The sequence below is a fragment of the Enhydra lutris genome, unplaced genomic scaffold, assembly GCF_002288905.1.
Source record: "Enhydra lutris kenyoni isolate GAN:26980312 unplaced genomic scaffold, ASM228890v2 scaffoldscaffold73, whole genome shotgun sequence".
In the NCBI taxonomy this organism is placed as follows: domain Eukaryota; kingdom Metazoa; phylum Chordata; class Mammalia; order Carnivora; family Mustelidae; genus Enhydra; species Enhydra lutris.
Window position 1 is genome coordinate 1823613 of NW_019154157.1, and position 22175 is coordinate 1845787.

General features: G+C 39.3%; 1 protein-coding gene across 7 annotated transcripts in view; it reads right to left on the bottom strand.

Annotated features, from left to right (window-relative positions):
- Positions 1 to 22175, bottom strand: part of LOC111159998 (SFI1 centrin binding protein) — a 104503-nt gene that overhangs the window by 43258 nt on the left and 39070 nt on the right. For 6 of the 7 annotated variants that reach the window (XM_022522732.1, XM_022522731.1, XM_022522736.1 and 3 more), the window contains 3 exons: positions 20407 to 20501; positions 8785 to 8902; positions 6694 to 6796 (listed from right to left, as the gene is read on the bottom strand). In XM_022522732.1, the coding sequence (XP_022378440.1) occupies positions 6694 to 6796; positions 8785 to 8902; positions 20407 to 20501 (316 nt within the window). Of the gene's footprint in view, positions 1 to 6693; positions 6797 to 8784; positions 8903 to 15379; positions 15570 to 20406; positions 20502 to 22175 lie in introns of those variants that run through there. The other variant, XM_022522737.1, reaches the window with a different exon arrangement.

Consider the following 22175-nt stretch of genomic DNA (forward strand, 5'->3'; position numbering starts at 1 on the left):
CCAGAATCACAGAGCCCTTACTTATTGTTTAAAAAAAAAAATAAAATAAAACAAAACAAAAAAACACCTGTAAAAATGCCTTCGGGAATAACAGAAACTTGCCTTTTGAAAAGTCTGTGGGATGCTGTTCCACCTGAGATAACAGACACAATGTGCTGTGTTTGCATGAAAAAATAGTAATAGCGTGCAGGTTAGTGATAATCACAGGATGTGGAACTTTTGCCTTTATACTCTAGAGAGGATACTGCTAATGTCTTCTGTTAAGAATGTTTTACAGTTTTGTTTTACAGTTCTGGACCCCTGGAACAAGCGGGTCCTTGAAACAGAACAACCACCTCACTACAATCACAATGAAACCAGACAGGGACATGCCAGAAGGGAGAAGATGAACAAGAAGGAAAAAATGGGGGCACCCTGGGTGGCTCAGAGGGTTAAGCCTCTGCCTTCAGCTCAGGTCATGATCTCAGGGTCCTGGGATCAAGCCCCACATCGGGCTCTCTGCTCAGCATGGAGCCTGCTTCCCCCTCTCTCTCTCTGCCTGCCTCTCTCCTTACTTGTGATCTCTTTCTCTGTGTCAAATAAACAAAAAAACCTAATTTATTAAAAAAAAAAAAAAAAAAAGAAGGAAAAAATGTTACAGCTGATCTAACCCTAATCAACCAGCATGATCCAAGACCCTGAGACCCTTACTCTGAATTTCACCCTTTAACACCCCCACCCCTGCTTATGAAGCCATAAGGGAGTCTGGGACTCTTGAGCATTAACTCCCTGTTCTCTTGGGTGGCACCACACCAGCAAATAGTCTATCTTTCTTCCCTGCAAAAGCCTGTGTCAGTTGTTACTGGCTTGCGGCACACTGGACGCATGAACTCTCGTGTGGTTTGCTACAAAGCCACAGCAATCCTTTTTGGTTTGTTTTGATTATGTCACTTCAATCTCTCCTTTTTATAGCACAACTTTCCTCCCTGCCCTTTTTCCTCTTTCAGGCCACCAATTTCTTTGAGAAACTAGGTCATTTATCCTATAAAATGTCCCACACTTTAGGTCTGGCTGATTGTCTCAAGGCGTCTTTGCCTTGTTCCCCTGATTCCTGTATTTCCTGGAAACTGATAGAAAGATTCATGTTAGGCTTGGTTGGAATCATGTTCAAATTTCTAGGCAAGAACACTTCTCACATGGTGCTGGGGACTGCCCATTACCTCGCCATCATGAGGCACATCACAGCTGGCTGCCACAGTTTTAACAATGTCAAGACGATCCGTGGCTTCAGATGTCAACCTGATCCCTCCATTTTATTTCCCCACTGTCCTCCCACTCTGTGGTTGCTGCTTAGATCCATTTTCTCAATAGGGGTAGCAGAACAGCAATTTTCTCATTCCAGTACTCCTGTAGCTACTAACTAGAATTCTATAAAGAAGCCTACTCTCATTAACCCTCAGGATTTGAAAGATATAGCTTATATAGGAAAGGCAGGATAAATGCTTGATTTTTGCCTTCACTAATTTTCAAACTGAGTTAATGCTCTAACAACCCCAATATGTGACCAGTGAGTTCCTTCCTCTCCCTTCATTATACATGCATGAATTTTTATATATTTGATGCGCTTTCAATTCACTGAAGTCATTATTCTTCTGGATGTCCCAACTGATTTATCATTAGTCTAGGAAAGTCCTTTGGCTCCTGAGTCCTTCTGACACAAGCCCATTAACCTTTGTTCATTTCCTCACTCTCCAGCAAAGTGTATCCTAGGCCTATGACGTGGGTGATATGCATATCTTGCTGCAGACCAGGAATCAGCCATTTCTCCAAAAAGCCTCTGTTTCTTTTAGCCACAAAATAACAGAGCCCATGACTTGGGCACTGGGAATACTAAATGCCATATATTCTTTGCTGCTCACTCCTTCTAACTTTTCCATAAATAAAATGAGAAATACATTTCTTAAGGTTAAAAAACATCTTAAGTCCCTACCGATATTAACATTTCCAATCTCAGATTGTAGGGCTTTTGTTTCCTTTCTTTTATATTTGTAATCTTTTCCTTGACACTAAAAATCATGATTCCTAATGACACTGCCGTAAGTTACTTGTTTTATCTCACAATGTAGCTATAATAATTTCAACATGACTATTCTAAACCAGCAAATAACAATAAGACTACTGAATGTAGGTTTCAGATTTCCTAGCAGTTCTTTGTGTCCTTAGAATGCATTCCACTAGGGATGAAGAGCCAAAATATTGCATTTTAAAGTTACCTGCAGTAATTATTTTCTCTGTGTAGTCATGGCTACAAGCTTAGGTTTGTTTCAGCATGTTTTAAAATTCTGGGGATTGACTTCTCTCCTTTTGGATTTGCTTGTATTTTTTTAATTATATAAAATATTTATATGGTTCCAAAGTTAAAACTGTATAACAAAGTAAATTCACAAAAATATTTTGTTCCCTCCATCCCACTATGGGTAACCACTTTTTGTTAGTTTTGGATTTATTTTTTCCACTACTTCTTTAAAATTTAAGTGCACACAGATAAACACACCCACACACATAAACATACACCCCCTTTTCTCCCCAAAGGCAGCACACAATGAACCAGAGGGATCCCATTAAGAAGGAGATGTGATCGTATCACCCTCACTCAAAGCCAGCAGCTTCTTACCTCCACTGGAACAAGAACGTAAAGCCTTTATGGGCGCAGGGGTCTCCTGCGTTGTTACCTCATGACCTAATCCTTCCTATTCTCTCTCTCATGCTCATCAACATGTCACAAGATATATCAAGTTCGTGGACGGGATGACTCACAGTATCATAAACCTAACAATTTTCCCCAATCTAATGTAAAAGTCGGTGCATTGTAATAAAAATCCTAGTAGGCTTTGATGTGGAACTTGTAAGTTGATCCCAAAATTAATGAGAAAGAATAAGGAAGAATAGCCAAAAGGATTTGAAAAAGAACAAAAATAAAAAAGATCATCCTTTTCCATATACAAGAACTTAAGAAATAAGGGTGCCCAGCTGGCTCAGTCAGAGGAGCATGGAACTCTTGATAGTGAGTTTCAGCCCCATGTTGGGTATGGAGATTGCTTAAATAAATACCTGCTTCATTAAATCACAACTAAAACAGTGTGGTATTGGCTCAGAGACAGCAATACAGAGCAATGGAAAGGAGAGCCCAGAACAGACCCATGAAGAAATGAGACCCTGGCTCTATAATGAAGGTAGATTAATAACCGGTATAAAAAAGATAAAGGATGGATGAATGAGCAAACAGTGCTACAGCAATTAATTACCCATATGGAAGATGACAAACTGAGACCTTTTTCACACAATTTGTAAAATTAAACCCAAAATATATTAAAGACCAAACTGATACAAGAATAAATTAGGCTAGACTGAGATTAATAATAGATTGAGATTAATAATATCTGCATGAAAAAAAAAATGTACCATAAGCAAAGCAAAAAAACAAGCTACAGATTGGAAGAAAGCTCCTGGAAAGTACAGAACACTCAAAAGATGAGTAAGCAGAGTCTACAACAATGTCCACAAATCAGTGTTCAAAAAGAAAAAGCCAAATAACCCAAAGAAGAAAAAAAAAAAAAAAAAAAAGATGGAGGGATGTGAACCAGCCCTTCTGAAACCCAAATGCAAACAAGCATCCGTAAATATGCCGGGCCTCACTGGGAATCAGTGAGATACAAGTTAAAGCGACAATGAAGTTACCACTCCACACACATCCCACTGCTGAGGAGGACCAAGTCTGACCATGCAAAGTCCTGAGGAGACTGAAAGAAAGGGGAACTGAAACATAACCATGTAAACTGGCACTGGAAAGCACTGGACAATCTGTAGTAAGGATGGAGAGATGAATAACCAATGACCCAACCATGTCACTTCTAGGAACCAGACTGGAAAATCTCTCAGACTCTTGCACAAGGATCTATGTTTAAAAATGCTCTCCGCAGCAGCATTTGTAATTGCAAAAATGTAGAAGTAATCCTTAGTTCATCATTAGTAGTGGTACCACTACTGAACGAGATCAACTGTGCCCACCCATACAACGGCACAGTGCACACGGTTAATAGGTATCTACGTCCCTACAAGGGTAAGCCTCACAAACACACTGCTGCTTCTAAAAAGGAAACTGCAAAAAATAAAAAAATAAAAAAATTAAAAAAAAATAAAAAATAAAAAATAAAAAGGAAACTGCAGAGGAAATGTACAGGATGACATCATTCATAGATCTCCTAAAGACACGAAACCGGAACATTTCTTCTTTGTGGGTACGTATGCGCGTATTTCTACAAGTGCAAAAGACCACGAGAGAATGATGACCTTGTATCCGTGCAGGGCCCACCTCTGAGGTGGAACGGTGGCAGAAAGGGGGAAAGGTAGGGTTTGAGCCATGTCTGGGCAGGTGTGGAGCATGCTAACACTTTTTAATCTAGGTGGTGGGTACTTGGGTACCTGTTCATGTTTTTATCAATGTCTTATATTTAGTTTTCTATGTTTTAAGTACATTTATAAAAATTTCCTGTATCTCAGGATGCTCTGCCCTGTCTAGTTCAGAGATGTTTTGAGGGTTCAAAGAAATGCCTTAAGCGGAACTTCTTGGTAAGCTGTATGGTACTTATTAGACACAAGGCATTATTGCTCATAATCCACACAATTAAAATTTGGTCTTAGAGTCTCACACAGCTTTTGGTCCACATCAGTATGATCTTGATCATCACATTTTTCACTGGATTTGATTCTAAGTGACTCCTGGCTGGTTCATATGTTAAATCCAACTGCTAACCATGGTGCTGGCTTCGGCAGCACATATACCAACTGCTAACCATGAAAACCTGCTATCACTAAAAATATTCAATCAAATCTGTAGCAAGCTTTGAAAACAACAGTCCAAAGGGAATTCTGAAAGTGTTCTAAGCAATAGTAGCACCAGCAGAATGAATTTACAGGCCCTCAGAGTGGCTCTTTGAAAGAAAGTACACTCACACAGTTGTAGTCCCCCAGGAACAGAAAATCAGTCTCACTATGTTTCCATGTTGATGGCATTTGCACATTTGTCAGTTTCCTCTCCTTCCTGAGATCACAAGTTTATTAAGAACAATCCAGCCGGATGGGTAAAAGAATGGTTCTGCAGCTGTCAGGCTGCTTGGGTTTAAACCCTAGATCTGACCTTTGCTAGGTGTCTGACTAGCATTCAAGTTAATTAACCTCCTTAGTTTCCATAATTAATAATATGGGACTTTAAAAAATAACTGAGGGGCATGCAACCCTTGATCTCACGGTCATGAGTTTGAGCCCCACATTGGGTGTAGAGATTGCTAAAAAAAATAAATAAACAAAAGAAAAAAAAGGAATTATGAAAACTAATTGAAATAATGCATGTAAAGCACTTAGTCCAACACCTAGGGTTAAGTTAGACCACCACAAATGCTATTTGCCATTGCTGCTGTTCTTGTTACTATTATTATCACTGTCAAAAAATATCTTATTTCCTTGCCTCTTTCTACCTCTGAGGACCTCATGAGTTCAGAGGTAAGCAACTTCTTCTCTCTTAAAAGTTAGATAATAGGGGCGCCTGGGTGGCTCAGTGGGTTAAGCCTCTGCCTTCGGCTCAGGTCATGGTCGCAGGGTCCTGGGATCGAGCCCCGCATCGGGCTCTCTGCTCAGCGGGGAGCCTGCTTCCCCCTCTCTCTGCCTGCCTCTCTGCTTACTTGTGATCTCTGTCTGTCAAATAAATAAATAAAATCTTAAAAAAAAAAAAAAGTTAGATAATAACATTTTAGGCTTTGCATACCGCACGGTCTCTCTGTGGGAACTATTCAACTCTGCCCTTGTAGCCTAAAAGCTGCACTGGACAATACATAAATGAAAAGGTACAACTGTATCCCAATAAAATTTTATTTATAACAATAGACAGCACGCCAAATATGACCTGCGGGCCAGTTTGTGGACCCCTAGCCTAGATGATTGCATATGTGAATTGCATGTGATTTCCACATACTGCATACGTTCGCATAGCCTATGAAACATGTTATCAGATTAAAAAGAGATTTAGTATAGTAACAGACACTTCCTTTTTTTCCCCTATTTCCTGTTATATTCTCTATAAATGACTTGGCAGACCCAGAATACCCAGAAGACCCCAAAAGTGACAGAAACTCAGTCTATCAAAGGTCATAAGAAAGTTTCACTACAGCATCATCTTGGTACAGATGTTAGGCCTTTATTACTGACCAAAAACTAGAGGCTTCTTCTAATATAAGCAAAATTATATTTAGCAGCCAGGTTTTTATTGTCTTAGTTTCTTTTCTGCCCTCATTATTTTCCAACTTGCTGCAGGAAAACAGTAACAAGGAAATAAAGAATATACTGCTCTTTCTTTAATCGTATTTGTAACTAATTCATAAATCCCTTCCCAGCACCATGATCAGCAGACACACTGTGCAAACCAACTGGAATCCCATTCAGCATCTTCCCATTAGCAGCTTCTTTCTGTTGAACCCCAGCCTTCTGTGTTGCTTCTGCCCTCCACCCCCTGCCCAGCTCCCTTCGCTGCAGGGAGGGCCCAGGACAGAGGCAGCAGCATGACGGCCAGCCCTCTGCTTGGGAGTCCAACCCCACCCTCCATGGGTGTAGGGCTTGACCACATGGACAGAATATACCAAAACCACAGTCGGCCGCACTCACCTGCAGCTGGAGGCTCAGGGCCCTGCGCTTCACAGCTGCCGCAAGCAGGGTATGGCCCACACGCACCTGTCCCAGTTGCTGCCTCCACTGGCTCCACCACAGCCTGCCAAAGAGCAAATCAAAGATGGAACCAGTCAAAAAAAAGCCACCCAGAAAAGAGAAGGGCAGCAAAGGATCCTCTGCTCAAGTCCCTATCCCTCTCTGTGCCAGTCATCTTGACTGACATCGGCTGGAACCACCGTTGGGAAAAAAAAAAATAGAGAAGTAGATCTAGAATAGCCAGTTAAGGGTTGGAAACTGATGGTTCCTAAGGTTCCAGCCTTAGAAACTACAGACATGCTCTATTTGGAACTACACAGGTTTGAAAAATGTATTTATAAATTATTGCCAACACTAAAAAAACAGGAGATTTTGCAGAATAATCTGCAAAACACATGGCTTTTAGATTTCCAGTCTTGGCTTCTTTTCTGCTTATTTTCTAATTAGCTGTAGGAAAATAGTAGTGAGGAAATGAGAGTTTGCAACTTTTTTTTTTTCCCCACAGAAACACTCACTTTGCTCAGTTACTCTAACCTAGGAAAATCTTTCAGTCCTCCTAATCTGGGCCAGGCATAGCTGCAACACTCACTTCAAAATCTCAAACAATCTTACATTACTACTTATTTTTTTAAGCATTTAGAGAATTACAAGTTCCCTGGATGCAGCCCCAGCACCCAGTATAGTACTAGGAAATTTTAAGCTCCCAATAAATACACACTGAATAAATAAAATTATGTAAAAATATCTCCCACAGGCTCTAATAGAAATGCATACTTAGGGCGCCTGGGTGGCTCAGTGGGTTAAGCCGCTGCCTTCGGCTCAGGTCATGATCTCAGGGTCCTGGGATCGAGCCCCGCATCGGGCTCTCTGCTCAGCAGGGAGCCTGCTTCCTCCTCTCTCTCTGCCTGCCTCTCTGCCTGCTTGTGATCTCTCTCTGTCAAATAAATAAGTAAAATCTTAAAAAAAAAAAAAAAAAGAAATGCATACTTATTAAGCATTTTAAAATATTTGCCAGGATGCCTGGATGGTTTGGTCGGTTAAGCGTGTGACTCTTGATTTCAGCTCAAGTCATGATCTCAGGATCCTGGGATAGAGCTCCCCCAAGTCGGGCTCCCTGTTCAGCGGGGAATCTGTTCCTCCCTCTCTTCTCTGCCCCTCTCCCCAACTCATGTTCACTCTCCCTCTAATAAATATCTTTTTAAAAATTTGCCAAATAAATTTTAAATAAGTTATTTAAAATAAAGATTTTTTAGGTGTACTGATGTTCTGGACACTGTGTTAAATACTTTAGATATTACCATATTTATTTCCCATGACAACCCTGAAAGACACTTACTGGTGAGCCTGTCTCACACATGAGGAAAGTGAACTGTGGAGAGGTGAAAGGACCCAACACTGCATTGACATGGATTTGACCGTATCAGTCTAGGGGTCTAAAGTGAAAGTTTCTGCCCTTTTCCGTACTACATAGAGGATCTAGCTCTTTTGAGATTTTAATATGCTGCCATTCAGGACACCAAAGGACCACCAGAGGTAACACGCAGCGGGATCAGTCCCATTATAAAGTAGTTCATTGTTACACATGTCTGGCTTTTGAAGTCATCTAACTCATGTCCCTCCGAGGTGTGCACAGAGCTGATGAAAGGCTGGGCAGGGCAGTTAAGAGCATGGGCTCTGGCATCAGAAAGATGGGTAGGTGAGCCCTATTTTGCCGAATACAGCTTATATGAGCTTGGGCAAGTTACTCAACCTTTCTGAGACTCGTGTGTATCTTCATCTTCAAAAAAACAGTATTTAGTTTAGTTTACAGTGACGATTATATGAGAATTTACATTAGAAAAATTAACACACACAAACAACACAGGTTTAGAACACAGCGAGTACTCAATTAGTGTTACTTCTGATTGTATAGTTGAACAAGTTGTCAATAAATATTTATTAAGCATCAATTATGTCTGAAGCACTGTTTTTAAGGTGGGTTTTTATGCTTCGTGAGACAAGGCTAAGGTAAGATGATGGCTGCTAATCTGTAGGGCGAAGGAGCGCACTCACCACAAAATACTCCGCTGCCTAAACTCATGGGCGGTGATCTGCATCTGAAGTTTGGTTCTACGAAAAACCACGTAGATCAGCCACGACTTCCAGGCCTGCCGCATCTTTTGCCTTGCATCTAGATGCACCAAAAAGATTTTTAAAAAGGAGTAGGGAGAGATACATTACTCTGGGTTATGATAAAAGCTCATGGGCATTCTGTATTCATCCCTCCTTTCGAAGTTCTAAATTCCTCTGGACTTCAAGTGCCCCCTGGTGGAAAAGTTGTGAAGCTCTACAAAATAAATAAGGATGCAAACACACGTGAAGAATGGCTCTATGAGGGATGACATTTATAAAACAGGAAAATCAATATACTGCACTGTTCAGAAATATTTTGTTTTAAAGCCCTTATTTTTAGAGATATGTTCTATAATATTTAAAGATAAAATAATGTGAATAACAAAAAGCAGAGAAGTGAGACTGGTCTGAGTTGGTAACTGTTGAAGCTGGATGACAGGTACATGGAGGTTCATTATTCCATCTTTTAATTTTGTAGATATTTGAGATTTTACACAGTACAAAGTTAAAGGAGAAGAAGAAATCATGTCATAAAACCTACTGTTTGAAACGATAACTGTAAAGTAGAATAAGCAAGACAAAAGAACGTGATACCATCTATATCTGCTTGAAAAACAGAATAAAAGGGACCAGTAATGATCCTGGAGAAAAGAGACTTTACTAGATATGGGAACTGCAAAGGTACATAGGTCTCCCTTGGCGGTAAATCCCACTTTCATTATCAAAGTAATCACTAATGAAATAAATTTCTGTTCTTTTTACAACAAAAAGGAGAAAGCAAAATTATGTCAACCATTTTCAGGAGATTCTCCAAAATGTGATTAGCAGGATGAGAACTATATTTATATTTCATAGCAATTGACAAGTCAAGTCAAAACATGGAGAACTTAACATGTAGCTTCCTCAGGCCCCTTGGGCAATGCTGTTGTGGTTTAGAGTTTGGGTTCCTGAGTGAGACAAACCAGGTTTTAATATGAACTTACCACTGAGCTGAGTAACCTCGCAGAAGTTCCACATCTCCCAAAATGGTACCTTCCTTAAAGGTGTATTTGCCAAGAGTAAATGAGGTCACTGATAAAAAGTGTCTCCAATAAATACAAGCTGTTATTTTCTGAGGGTGGTACCCAAGAATCTGCATTAATGTTCTCTGCCCTGATTCTGGACAATCTGAGCACCACACTTCCCTAAGGCCTGAAAGTACTTGCTACGTTTTTATCTAACAGTACAAGAGTGACAGAAAACTACAGAACACTCATGAAAGAAATTGAGGAAGACACAAAGAATGGAAAAACATTTCATGCTCATGGATTAGAAGAACAAATATTGTTAAACTGTCTATGCTTCCCAGAGCAATATATACATTCAATGCAATCCCTATCAAAATATCATCAACATTTTTCACAGAGCTGGAACAAATAATCCTAAAATTTGTATGGAACCAGAAAGACCCTGAATAGCCAAAGGAAAGTTGAAAAAGAAAACCAATGTTGGAAGCATCACAATCCCAGACTTCAAGCTCTATTACAAAGCTGTAATCATCCAGACATTACGGTGCTGGCACAAAAACATACACATAGATCAAAGGAACAAAACAAAGAAACAAGAAATGAATCCTCAGCTCTATGATCAACTAATCTTCAACAAAGCAGTATTTCTGATTTGACTATCCAATTTCTGATAAGACTATCCAATGGAAAAAACAGTCTTTTCAATAAATGGTGTTGGGAAAAATGGGCAGCCACACGTAGAAGAATGAAACCGGACCATTTTCTTACACTATACACAAAAATATACTCAAAATTGATGGAAGACCTAAACATGAGCCAGTAATCCAACAAAATCCTGGAAAAGAACACAAGCAGCAATCTCTTTGACCACGGCCGCAGCAACTTCTAGCTAGATATGTCTCCAAAAGCAAGGGAAATAAAGGCAAAAATGGGCTATCAGGACTTCATCAAGATAAAAAGCGTTTGCACAAAGGAAATAGTCAACAAAACCAAAAGACAACTTATAGAATGGGAGAATATATTTGCATATGTTTCAGATACAGGGTTAGTATCCAGAATCTATAAAGAACTTACCAAACTGAACACCCAAAGAACAAGTAATCCAATAAAGAAATGGGCAAAAGATAAGAACAGACATTTCTCCAAAGAAGACATACAACTGGCCAGCAGACACATGAAAAAATGCTCCACATCACTCAGCATTAGGGAATAAGTAGAAATCAAAACCACAATGAGATACCACCTCACACGTCAGAATGGCTAAAATTAACAAGTCAGGAAACAACAAGTGTTGGCCAGGATGTAGAGGAAGGAGAAAACTCTTATACTGCTGGTAGGAATGCAAGCTATTGCAGCCACTCTGGAAAACAGTATGGAGGTTCCTTAAAAAGTTAAAAATAGAGCTACCCTATGACCCAACAACTGCACTACTAGGTATTTATCCCAAAGATACAAAAGGGGCACCTGCACCTCAATGTTAAAGCAGCAGTGTCCATAATAGCTGGAAAGAGTCCAGATGTCCATTGACAGATGAATGGCTAAAGAAAATGTGGTGTATAGATACAATGGAATATTATTCAGCCATCAAAAAATGAAATCTTGCCATTTGCAATGATGTAGATGGAACCAGAGGGTATTGTGCTAAGTGAAATAAGTTAATAGAGAAAGACAATTATCATATAATTTCACTCATATGTAGAATTTAAGAAACAAAACAGAGGAACACAGAGGAAGGGGTGGGTAAAACAAGATGAAATCAGAGAGGGAGACAAACTGGAAGAGACTCTTAACCATAGGAAACAAACTGAGGGTTGCTGGAGCGGAGATGAGTGGGGTGATGGGGTAAGTGGGTGACGGGCATTAAGGAGGGCATGTGATATAATGAGCACTAGGTGTTATATACAGCTGATGAATCACTGAACTCTACCTCTGAAACTAATAATACACTGTATTAATTAACTGAATTTAAAAAATTTAAACTTAAAAAAAACAGTGCAAGAATGAACTAACACTCCCTGAGGTCAGTGGGCATGGCCCGAGACAATTGTCATACATCAGAAAGAACTCTTCTTTTTAAAAAATATTTATTTTAGAGAGAGAGAGAGTGCCCACGCATGCACACACACACACAAGCATTGGCGGGGGGGTGGACAGTCTTAAGCAGACTCCACCCTCTCATGACCCTGAGATCACAACCTGAGCCACAACAAAGAGCTGGACACTTAACAGACTGTACCACCCAGGCACCCCCAGAAAGAACTCTTTTTACCTGAAGAATTAAAATGATTTTTCTTTCTACTCCATAATATAGCTTTATTTATTATAACTGCAAATAATAATATAAGACAGCAAAATGCCTATTCCTGAAATAAATTTAAAAAACCTTAACAAATTTAAGAGAACTGAAATCACACTAAGTCTGTTCTCTCATTCCTATTGGGGTAAACTAGAAAATTAATAAAAATATTTTGAACTATTACTATAAATATAGATAGATATTACAAAGTCCCCAGTATAGGACTAAACACACTTCTAGATAATCTGTGGGTCAAAAAGGAATGGAAATTAGAAAACATTTCTCAGGGATGCCTGGTGGCTCAGTCAGTTAAGCATCTCCCTTTGGCTCAGGGTCCTGGGATTGAGTCCCGCAGGGAGCCTGATTCTCCCTCTACCTGCCACTCCCCCTACTTGTGTGCTCTCTTGCTCTCTTCCTCTTTCTCCCTCTGGCCAATAAATAAATAAAATCTAAAAAAAAAAAAAAAAAAAAAAAAGGAAAGAATACATTTCTCACTGAATGAAACAGAATTGTAAATATTAAAATCAGAGGGGTGCAGTTAAAGCTGTGCTTAAAGGTAACTTAATTACAGTAAATGTTTGTGTTAGAACAAAGGAAAGGCCTCAAATCAATCTCAGCTTGCATCTTAAGAAACTAGAAAAGAAAAGAGCAAATTAAAACCAAACCTTGCAGAAGTGAGAGAATATAAAAACAGGAACAAAAATCAAGGAACTTGAAAACAGAAAATCAACAGAAAACGAATATAGAAGCTGGTTATTTGACAAGGTGGATAAAACTGATAAAGCTCTAGTCACACTTACAAAAATTGAAGGCTAAAGACATAAATGATCAATATTAGGAATGAGAGGAGCTATCACTACAAATCCTGCAAACATTAACATTATAATAATGGAATAAATACTTCAAATGACTCTATACCATAAATCCAACAACATATTTAAAATGGGCCAATTCCGGGGCGCTTGGGTGGCTCAGTGGGTTAAGCCTCTGCCTTCAGCTCAGGTCATGATCTCAGGGTCCTGGGATCAAGCCCCGCATCGGGCTCTCTGCTCAGCAGGGAGCCTGCTTCCCCCTCTCTCTCTGTCTGCCTTTCTGCCTACTTGTGATTTCTGTCTGTCAAATAAATAAACAAAATCTTTAAAAAAAGTGAAATAAAATAAAATAAAATGGACCAATTCCTTGAAAAACAAATTACCAAAACTCATTCAAGAAAGAAGAGGTAACCTAAACAGTCTTACATCTACTCAAAAACTTGAATTCAAAGTTCAAACTTCTTCAACAAAAGAAAACTCCAGACCCAGATGAATTCACTAGAGAATTTTACCAAATATTTAAGAAAGAAATACTATGAATTCTACAAATCCTTTTTAGAAAATAGAAGACAATGAAACACTCCCTAACTCATTCTATGAAGCCAGTATTACCCCAAACCAAAATCAGACAAAGACATTATAACAAGAGAAAAGTACAGGCCAATATCCTCATGAACACAGATGTAAAAATCTTAACAAAAAAGTTAGCAAATTGAACCCAGCAATATATGAAGAATGGCATTAATCTGAGGAATATAAGGCTGGTTCAAAATCTGAAAATTGCTCTGTTTCATCATATTAATGGACTAAAAAGGAAGAGCAGTGGATCATCTCAATAGATACTGGAAAAAATCATTTGACAAAATTTAATGCCTCTTACTGATAAAAATACTCAGAAAACCAGGAATAGAACTTAACCTGACAAAGGACATCTATACAAAACATACAGCTAACAACATATTTAATGATTAAACACTGAATGCTTTTCCCTTTAGATCAGGAACAAGGCAAGGATGTCCATTCTGACCACTCCTATTCTATTAGAAGCTCTAGCCAATGTAATAAAAATAATCTGCAAAGGAAGGAAAAAACTGTCTCTGTTCATACATCACTTAACTATCTGCATAGAAAATCCCACAGAGTGAGTTAAGTATCTACCTTTGGCTCAGGTCATGATCCCAAGGTCCTGCAGGGAGTCTCCCTCTGCCCTTCTCCCAGCCTGTGCTTTCTTGTGCTCACTCTCCTCAAATAAATAAATAAAATCTTAAAAAAAAAAAAATCCCATGGACAGGTGCCTGGGTGGCTCAGTGGGTTAAGCCGCTGCCTTGGACTCAGGTCATGATCTCAGGGTCCTGGGATTGAGTCCCACATCGGGCTCTCTCAGCAGGGAGCCTGCTTCCCTCTCTTTCTCTCTCTGCCTGCCTCTCTGCCTACTTGTGATCTCTTTTTGTCAAATAAATAAATAAAATCTTTTAAAAAAAAATCCCATGGACTCTACAAAAAAGCTTCTATAACTAATGAACTTAGCAAGGTTGGAAAACATTGGAAAAAATCTTTGTGACTTTGAAGCAGGTGGAGTTCCTATACCAAAAACATCCACATCAAAAACAATCCAATATGTATCAAAAACAATCCATTAAAAAATTGGGTTTTACTAAAATTAAAAATTTTTGATTTGCAAAGACACTGTTAAGAGAATGAAAAGACAAAGAGAGAGAGAGAATGAAAAAACAAGCCACATTCTGGAAGAAAGTATTTGCCAATCATGCTTTTCACAAAAGACTTGTAGTAATCAGAACATGTTTTTAACAAAACTCAACAAGAAAACAACCAATTTGAAAGGACAAAAGATCTTGAACAGACTCTCACCAAAAAGAGATATAAAAAGCAAGTAAGCATAGGAAAAGATACTCAACATCATTAATTGTTAAACACAAATTACAGCCTAAATGAAATATTCCCACACACCTATATGTATAGTTAAAATTTTATTTTAAATGTTAATACCAAGTGCTGGTAAGATGCAAAACAAGTAGAACTCTCATCAATTGCTGGTAGGAATGCAAAATGGTACAATCAGTACCATTTGGGAAACAGTTTGGCAGCTTCTTATAAATATACACCTACTGTAAGATCCCGGCAATCTTACACCCAATCACACTAGATAATTATGCCTAGATAATCTACCCAAGAAAAGTATTCACATAGGAAACTATACACAAATATTTATGATTTATAATTCATAGTTGTCTAAAATGGAAACAACTCAGATGTCCTTCAATCAGGGAATGGATAAACAAACTTTCATACACACCTACTATGCAGTATAAAGGAACCAACTACTGAAACATGCAACAACTCAGATGAATGTCCAATGCATTATGCTAGTTGAAAGAAGGCAGCGCCAAAATACTACCTACTAAATGTTTCCCTTTATATGGCCTTCTAGAAAAGGAAAGTCTATGGTGATAACTGATCAGTGGTTGCCAGGAATCAAGTGCGGAGAGCAGGTGTCACAGAAGGTCAGCACAAGGTCAGGAGTAATGGAATTTTCTGTCACTTGATTGTGGTGGTGGCTACACAGCTATGCATTCCTCAAAACTCAAAGACCTGCATACCAAAAAGAGTGATTCTTACTTTGTATAAATTAAAAAGGACACAACACAACATAAGCAACTTACCAGCTAAATACTGAAACAATGCACCTGCCTCAGGAACAGCTTCTCACATTTTGGGAAAATAGACAAGGGAAGGAAGAACCCACGGGACAGAAGGGAACACTATATGGGGAAGATACTTGAAATGGGCCCGCTGGGGGCGACTGAGTGGCTCAGTGGGTTAAGCCTCTGCCTTCGGCTCAGGTCATGATCTCAGGGTCCTGGGATCGAGCCCCGCATTGGGCTTTCTGCTAGGCAGGGAGCCTGCTTCCGCCTCTCTCTCTCTCTCTCTGCCTGCCTCTCTGCCTACTTCTGATCTCTCTCTCTGTCAAATAAATAAAAAATAAATCTTAAAAAAAAAAAAAAAAAAGAAATGGGCCCGCTGGAAGAACTGCAGGGGCAAACACGGAAAGATATCAAAGTACATATCCAGTGTGGCAAGGGCATACGGTGTATGGAAGGTAAAAAAGAGAAAAGGTGAAGACCTTGTATGCTATACCAAGGAGTGCTGACTTTATTAGCAAAGAGGAGCCAAATGAATTTATATGCCCAGGAGTGACATGATCTTACCTATGTCTTACCACTATTATAGCCATGTGGACAATGAGAAGGGAAAGAAAATAAATGCAGAGAGATGAAGGAAGAGGAACTTATAAAACTTTGGGGGAAAGGAGAGGATGAATCGGGCAGTAGTGAAGAAAAGATGAATGCAAGTGACACGTCGGAGAGCCGTATTATAAACACAGATGAATGACATGAGGCATGAAGAATGGATAGGCCATGCCCCAGTAAGGTTTCTCACTTAGCTAGGAAAAGTAGGAGGAAAAGCAGATCTAAATGTGGGGCAGTTAAGTTTTATTTGTAACTTGCTGAGTTGGAGGTGGCTGCAAAGCATTCACGTGAAATGGGTGTGAGACAACTGCTAATGCAGGCAGAACTATCTTTCTGAAACTCAGTGCCTCTTTCTCTTAGACTCCCAATATGGTCTCTGGACTCAACTCACAGAGGAACCAGATACTGACCAGAGCTAAACTGGCCATAAGATCACTAAAGGGCAACCTGGACAAAGAAGACTAGAAGTGAGCACTGCAACTTGACACATGACCAGCTAGACAACCACCCCAGGTGCTGTGGGAGGGCAAGAAGAGCCAGTTCACAGAAATCATGCTTAAATGAGTTGTAGGTGCCAAAACCATGCCATATGGAGAAAACCAGAGGGATATGACCGTAGAGGAGTTCTTGCTCAGAGATAAAGATTCTGGATAATAGGAAAGGGGATCAAACAAATGTTCCCTTTGACCTGGAGTTATTTTCTCTCAGAGGTAATGTACTTGTCTTCCCCAAGAGCTTCTGTAAAAGTAAATGTGGGCTCTCCGGAAACTAGGAAAAAGAGAGGGGCCTTCCTCAACTTGATAAAGAATATCTACAAAAAGCCTGTATCATACTTAATGATAAGAAACTCAAAATTTTCCCACTAAGATCAGATACAAGGCAGAAATGACCCTTCTCAACTACCTTTCTTTTTTTCAAAGATTTATTTCACTTATTTTAGAGAAAGAGAGAGAAAGAGAGGGGCAGGGGCAGGGGCGGGGGGTAAAGGTGCAGATGGAGAGGAAGAGAGAAACACAAGCAGACTCTGTGCTGAGTGCAGAGCCTAATACAGGGCTCAATCTCAAGACCAACGGTGAGATCAGACCTAAGCTGAAACCAAGAGTTGGACACTTAACTGACTGTGCCACCCAGGTCCCCTCAACTACTGCTTTCCAACATCATACTTAAAGTTCTAACTAATGCAACAAGAAAAAGCAATAAAAGTATAAAGATTGGGAAGAAAGAAGTAAAATTGTCTTTGTTCACAGTAAAATTGTCTGTATAGAGAATCCAAAAGAACTGACAAACAAACAAAATTCCTGAACTAATAAGCAATTCATAGCAAGGCTGAGATACAAAGTTAATAAAAAAAAGTTAATTGCCTTCCTATGTACCAGCAATGAACAAATGGAATTTGGAATTGAAAGCACAATAACATTTACATTAGCACCCTCAAAAATGAAATCATCAAGTATAAATCTAACAAAATATATACAATGTCAATATGAGGAAAACTGCAAAACTCTGACAAACAAAATCAAAGAACTACATAAATGGAGGAATATTCCATTTTCATGGATAGGCAGACTCAATATTATCAAAATGTCAGTTCTTCCCAACTTGATCTATAGATTCAAAGTAATCCTAAACAAAATCCCAGCAGGTTATTTTGTGGGTATCAACAAACTGATTAAAAGTTTACATGGAGAGACAGAAGACCTAGAATAGTCAACACAGTAATTTTTTTTTAAAGATTTTATTTATTTATTTGACAGACAGAGATCACAAGCAGGCAGAGAGGCAGGCAGAGAGAGAGGAGGAAGCAGGCTCCCTGCTGAGCAGAGAGCCTGATGCAGGACCAGATCCCAGGACCGTGGGATCATAACCTGAGCCGAAGGCAGAGGCTTTAACCCACTGAGCCACCCAGGCACCCCAAGCCAACACAATATTAAAGAAGAACAAGGTTGAAGGAATGATATTATCAGACCTCAAGACTTATTATAAAGCTGCAGTAATCAGAACAAAATGATATTGGTGAAGGAACTCACAAACTGATCAATGGAACAGAAGAGAGGGCCCAGAAGCAGACCCATGTAAATACCAGGTTGTTGACAACTTATCTTTGACAAAGGATCAGGAGCAATACAATGGAGCAAAAACAGTCTTTTCAACAAATAGTGCAAAAACAAATGGACTTAGACATGCAAAAAAAAAAAAAAAAGAATCTAGACACAGATCTTACATTCTTCAGAAAAATTAACTCAAAATGGATTACTAACCTAAATGTAAAACACAAAACAATAAAACTCCTTGACAATAACAAAGGTTGAAAACTCAGATGACCTTGGGAGTGATACAACACAAAAAGCATGATGCATGAAAGAAAAATTTGATGAGCTGGATTTTAATGAAATCGTTTTGGGGTGCCTGGGTGGCTCAGTCATTAAGCGTCTACCTTCAGCTCAGGTCATGATCTCAGGGTACTGGGATTCAAGCCCTGCATCAGGCTCCCTGCTGGGTGGGAAGTCTGCCTCTCCCTTTCCCACACCCCATGCTTCTCACTGTGTGTGTCTCTCTGTCAAATAAATAAAATCTTTGGAAAAAAAATTAAAAATGTCTGTTTTGCAAAAGAAAATGTAAAGAGAATGAGAAGACAAGCCACAGACTGGGAGAAAATATTAGCAAAAGACACATTTGATAAAAGATTGTTACAAAATATACAAAGATTTCTAAAAACTCAACAAGGAAATAATCCAACTTAAAAAATGGACAAAAGATACCTCAGCAAAAGTATACAGCTGGCAAATAAGCACATGAAAAGATGCTCCAGGTCATATGTCATCAGAAAATAAAAATTAAAAACAAGATACCACTACACACCTATTAGAATGGCCAAAACCCGAAACGCTGTCAACACCAAATGCTGGTGAGGATATGGAGCAACAGACACTCATATTCATTGCTGGTGGGAATGCACAATAACACAGCCACTCTGGTAGACAGTTTGGCAGTTTCTTACAATACAAAACATACTCTTATCATATGACCCAGCAATTGCAATCCTTGGTATTTATCCAAAGGAGATGAAAATTTATGTCCATACAAAAACCTGCACATAGAAAGTTTTATTTGTAACTGACAAAATTTAGAAGCAACCAAGATGTCCTTCTCAGAAATGGATAAAGAAATTGTGGTACATCCAGACAAGGGAATATTATTCAGCATTAAAAAGAAATGAACTATCAAACCATAAAAGATAAGGAGGAAACTTAAGTGCAATTACTAAGTAAAAGAAGCCAATCTGAAAGGGCTATACACTATATGATTTCAATCATATGACATTCTGGAAAAGGCAAAACTATGAAGACAGTAAAAAGTTGCTGGGCACAGGGAAGATGGGTGCTTGGATGGGCACCTAGGTGGTATGTTGGATGATCATCCAACTCTTGGTTTTGGCTCAGGCCATGATCTCGGGGTTGTGGGATCGAGCCCCACATTGGGCTCCATGCTTTGCACGGAGTCTGCTTGAGATTCTCTCTCCCTCTTCTTCTGCCCCTCCCATTCATGTTCTCTCTCTCAAATAAATAAATCTTAAAAAAAAAGTTGCCAAGGGGAGGAGATGAGCTAAACAGGTAGAGCACAGAAGATTTTTAGAGCACTGAAAATACTCTGCATGATACCATAATGATCAATACATGTGTATAAAAGGGACAACACTGGGGTACCTGGGTGGCTCAATGGGTTAAGCCTCTGCCTTCAACTCAGGTCATGATCCCAGGGTCCTGGGATCGAGCCCCGCATCGGGCTCTCTGCTTGGCAGGGAGCCTGCTTCCTCCTCTCTCTCTGCCTGACTCTCTGCCTACCTGTGATCTCTATCTGTCAAATAAATAAATAAAATCTTAAAAAAAAGGGGGGGGGGAACAACACTAAGAGTGAGCCCTAGTATAAACTATGGACTTTGAGTGATTATGATGTGTTGATGTGGGTTCACTGTAACAAACGTACCATTTGGTGAGTGATGTTGATAGTGGGAGAGACTAGGAATGTTTGGGGGAAGAGGTATATGGGTAATCACTCGATCTGCCCCTTAATTTTGCGCTATGAACCTAACTAAAACTGCTCTCAAAAAATTAAGTCTTCATATAAGAAAATCATATAAATGAAGGCATTTTCTTTAAACATGTACTTCCTTTTCTCACCATGATTCTCAGCTCTAATGTACTTGATCCTCATCTCATGCTGCTGATGCACGTAGGTTCTCCAGGTCTGGAACATCAGGTTGTACAAGTAATATCTGAGGAGGGGAAAAAAAAAGTAAAACATTTTAAAAAATGTTTATTTATTTATAATCTCTATGCCCAATATGGGGCTTGAACTCACAACCCTGAGATCAAGAGTCGCATGCTCCACAGACTGAGCTACTCAAGTACCCCAAGTGGCATTTCTTTAAACCAAAAAAACTCTTGGGACACCTGGGTGGCTATGTTGGTTAAGCCGCTGCCTTCAGCTCAGGTCATGATCCCAGGGTCCTGGGATCAAATCTCACATTGGGCTCCTTGCTCAGTGGGGACCCTACTTCTCTCTCTGCCTCTACCTGCCACTCTGCCTGCTTGTGTTCTCTCTCTGAAAAATAAATAAAAAAATACGATCTTTTAAAAAAAACAAAAAACAAACAAACAAAACTCCTAATTCAATATACCCAGTCCATTCTGTACTCAGAAAGTAACACGGATACTTCTAATACAAAAAAGCCATATCTATATCTTTTTAATTTTTTTAGAAGATTTTATTTATTTGACAGACAGAGATCACAAGTAGGCAGAGAGGAAGGCAGAAGGGGGGGAGAAGCAGGCTCCCCATGGAGCAGAGAGCCCTATGCGGGGCTCGATCCTAGAACCCTGAGATCATGACCCGAGCTGAAGGCAGAGGCTTAACCCACTGAGCCACCCAGGCATCCCACATATCTGTATCTTAAGGTAAGATTTTATTTCCCATAGTCACAGTGAAACTTATTCTCCTTGATGGAGAGTCGTTCTCCTCACCTTACAGTATCACTAAGGAAAAATAGACTTTGAATTATATGCGAATAACTTCACATTCTCCTTACCTTAAAGTATCACTAAGAAAAAAAAATGGGCTTTGAATTATATGAGAATAACTTCACCTTCAGCATCACAAAGCTGTGACATTTGGAGTGACAGTCATACCTTTATCACCTTAATCATCCACATTATTAATATAAAACATTACCTCTCTTCTGCACTAAACATGGTCAATGACACTTTTCCTTTGTCTTTTCCTTCTCAATACATACACTATACACATTAAGACTGTCAGTCCCTCTGTATTTTCTATCCCATTTCCTAAGACTTGATTTCTTTTTTCTTAAGATTTTACTTATTTATTTGAGATCAGCACAGCAAGAGAGCGAACACATGCAAGGGGAGTGGGAGAGGGAGAAGCAGGCTTCCCACTGAGCAGGAAGCCTGATCCAGGCCTCAATCCCAGGACTCTGGGATCATGACTTAAGCCAAAGGCAGTCGCCCCGTAAGACTTGATTTCGTACTCTACAAGCTTATTAGAATGATTCAACTTTGTCTTTATTTTATCTGAAATATCCACAAATCAGAAACCCTGACCCAAAGAACCTAAATAAAGAAGTGATTATGAGAGTAAATACTATTTTTAAAAGATGCAATGTGTAAGATACATTAATTTTTTATTGTATAAAAAAGGTATAAAATGTGTATTTGATAGAATTCCAATTTTTACTTTTTCTTCTACTTATCCCTGGGAGTACCAATGTAAAGATTGAGTTTTTTCTTTCTTTCTTTCTTTCTTTTTTTTTTTTTAAAGATTTTATTTACTTATTTGACAGAAAGAGATCACAAGTAGGCAGAGAGGCAGGCAGAGAGAGAGGAAGGGAAGCAGGCCTCCTGCTGAGCAGAGAGCCCGATTCGGGGCTCGA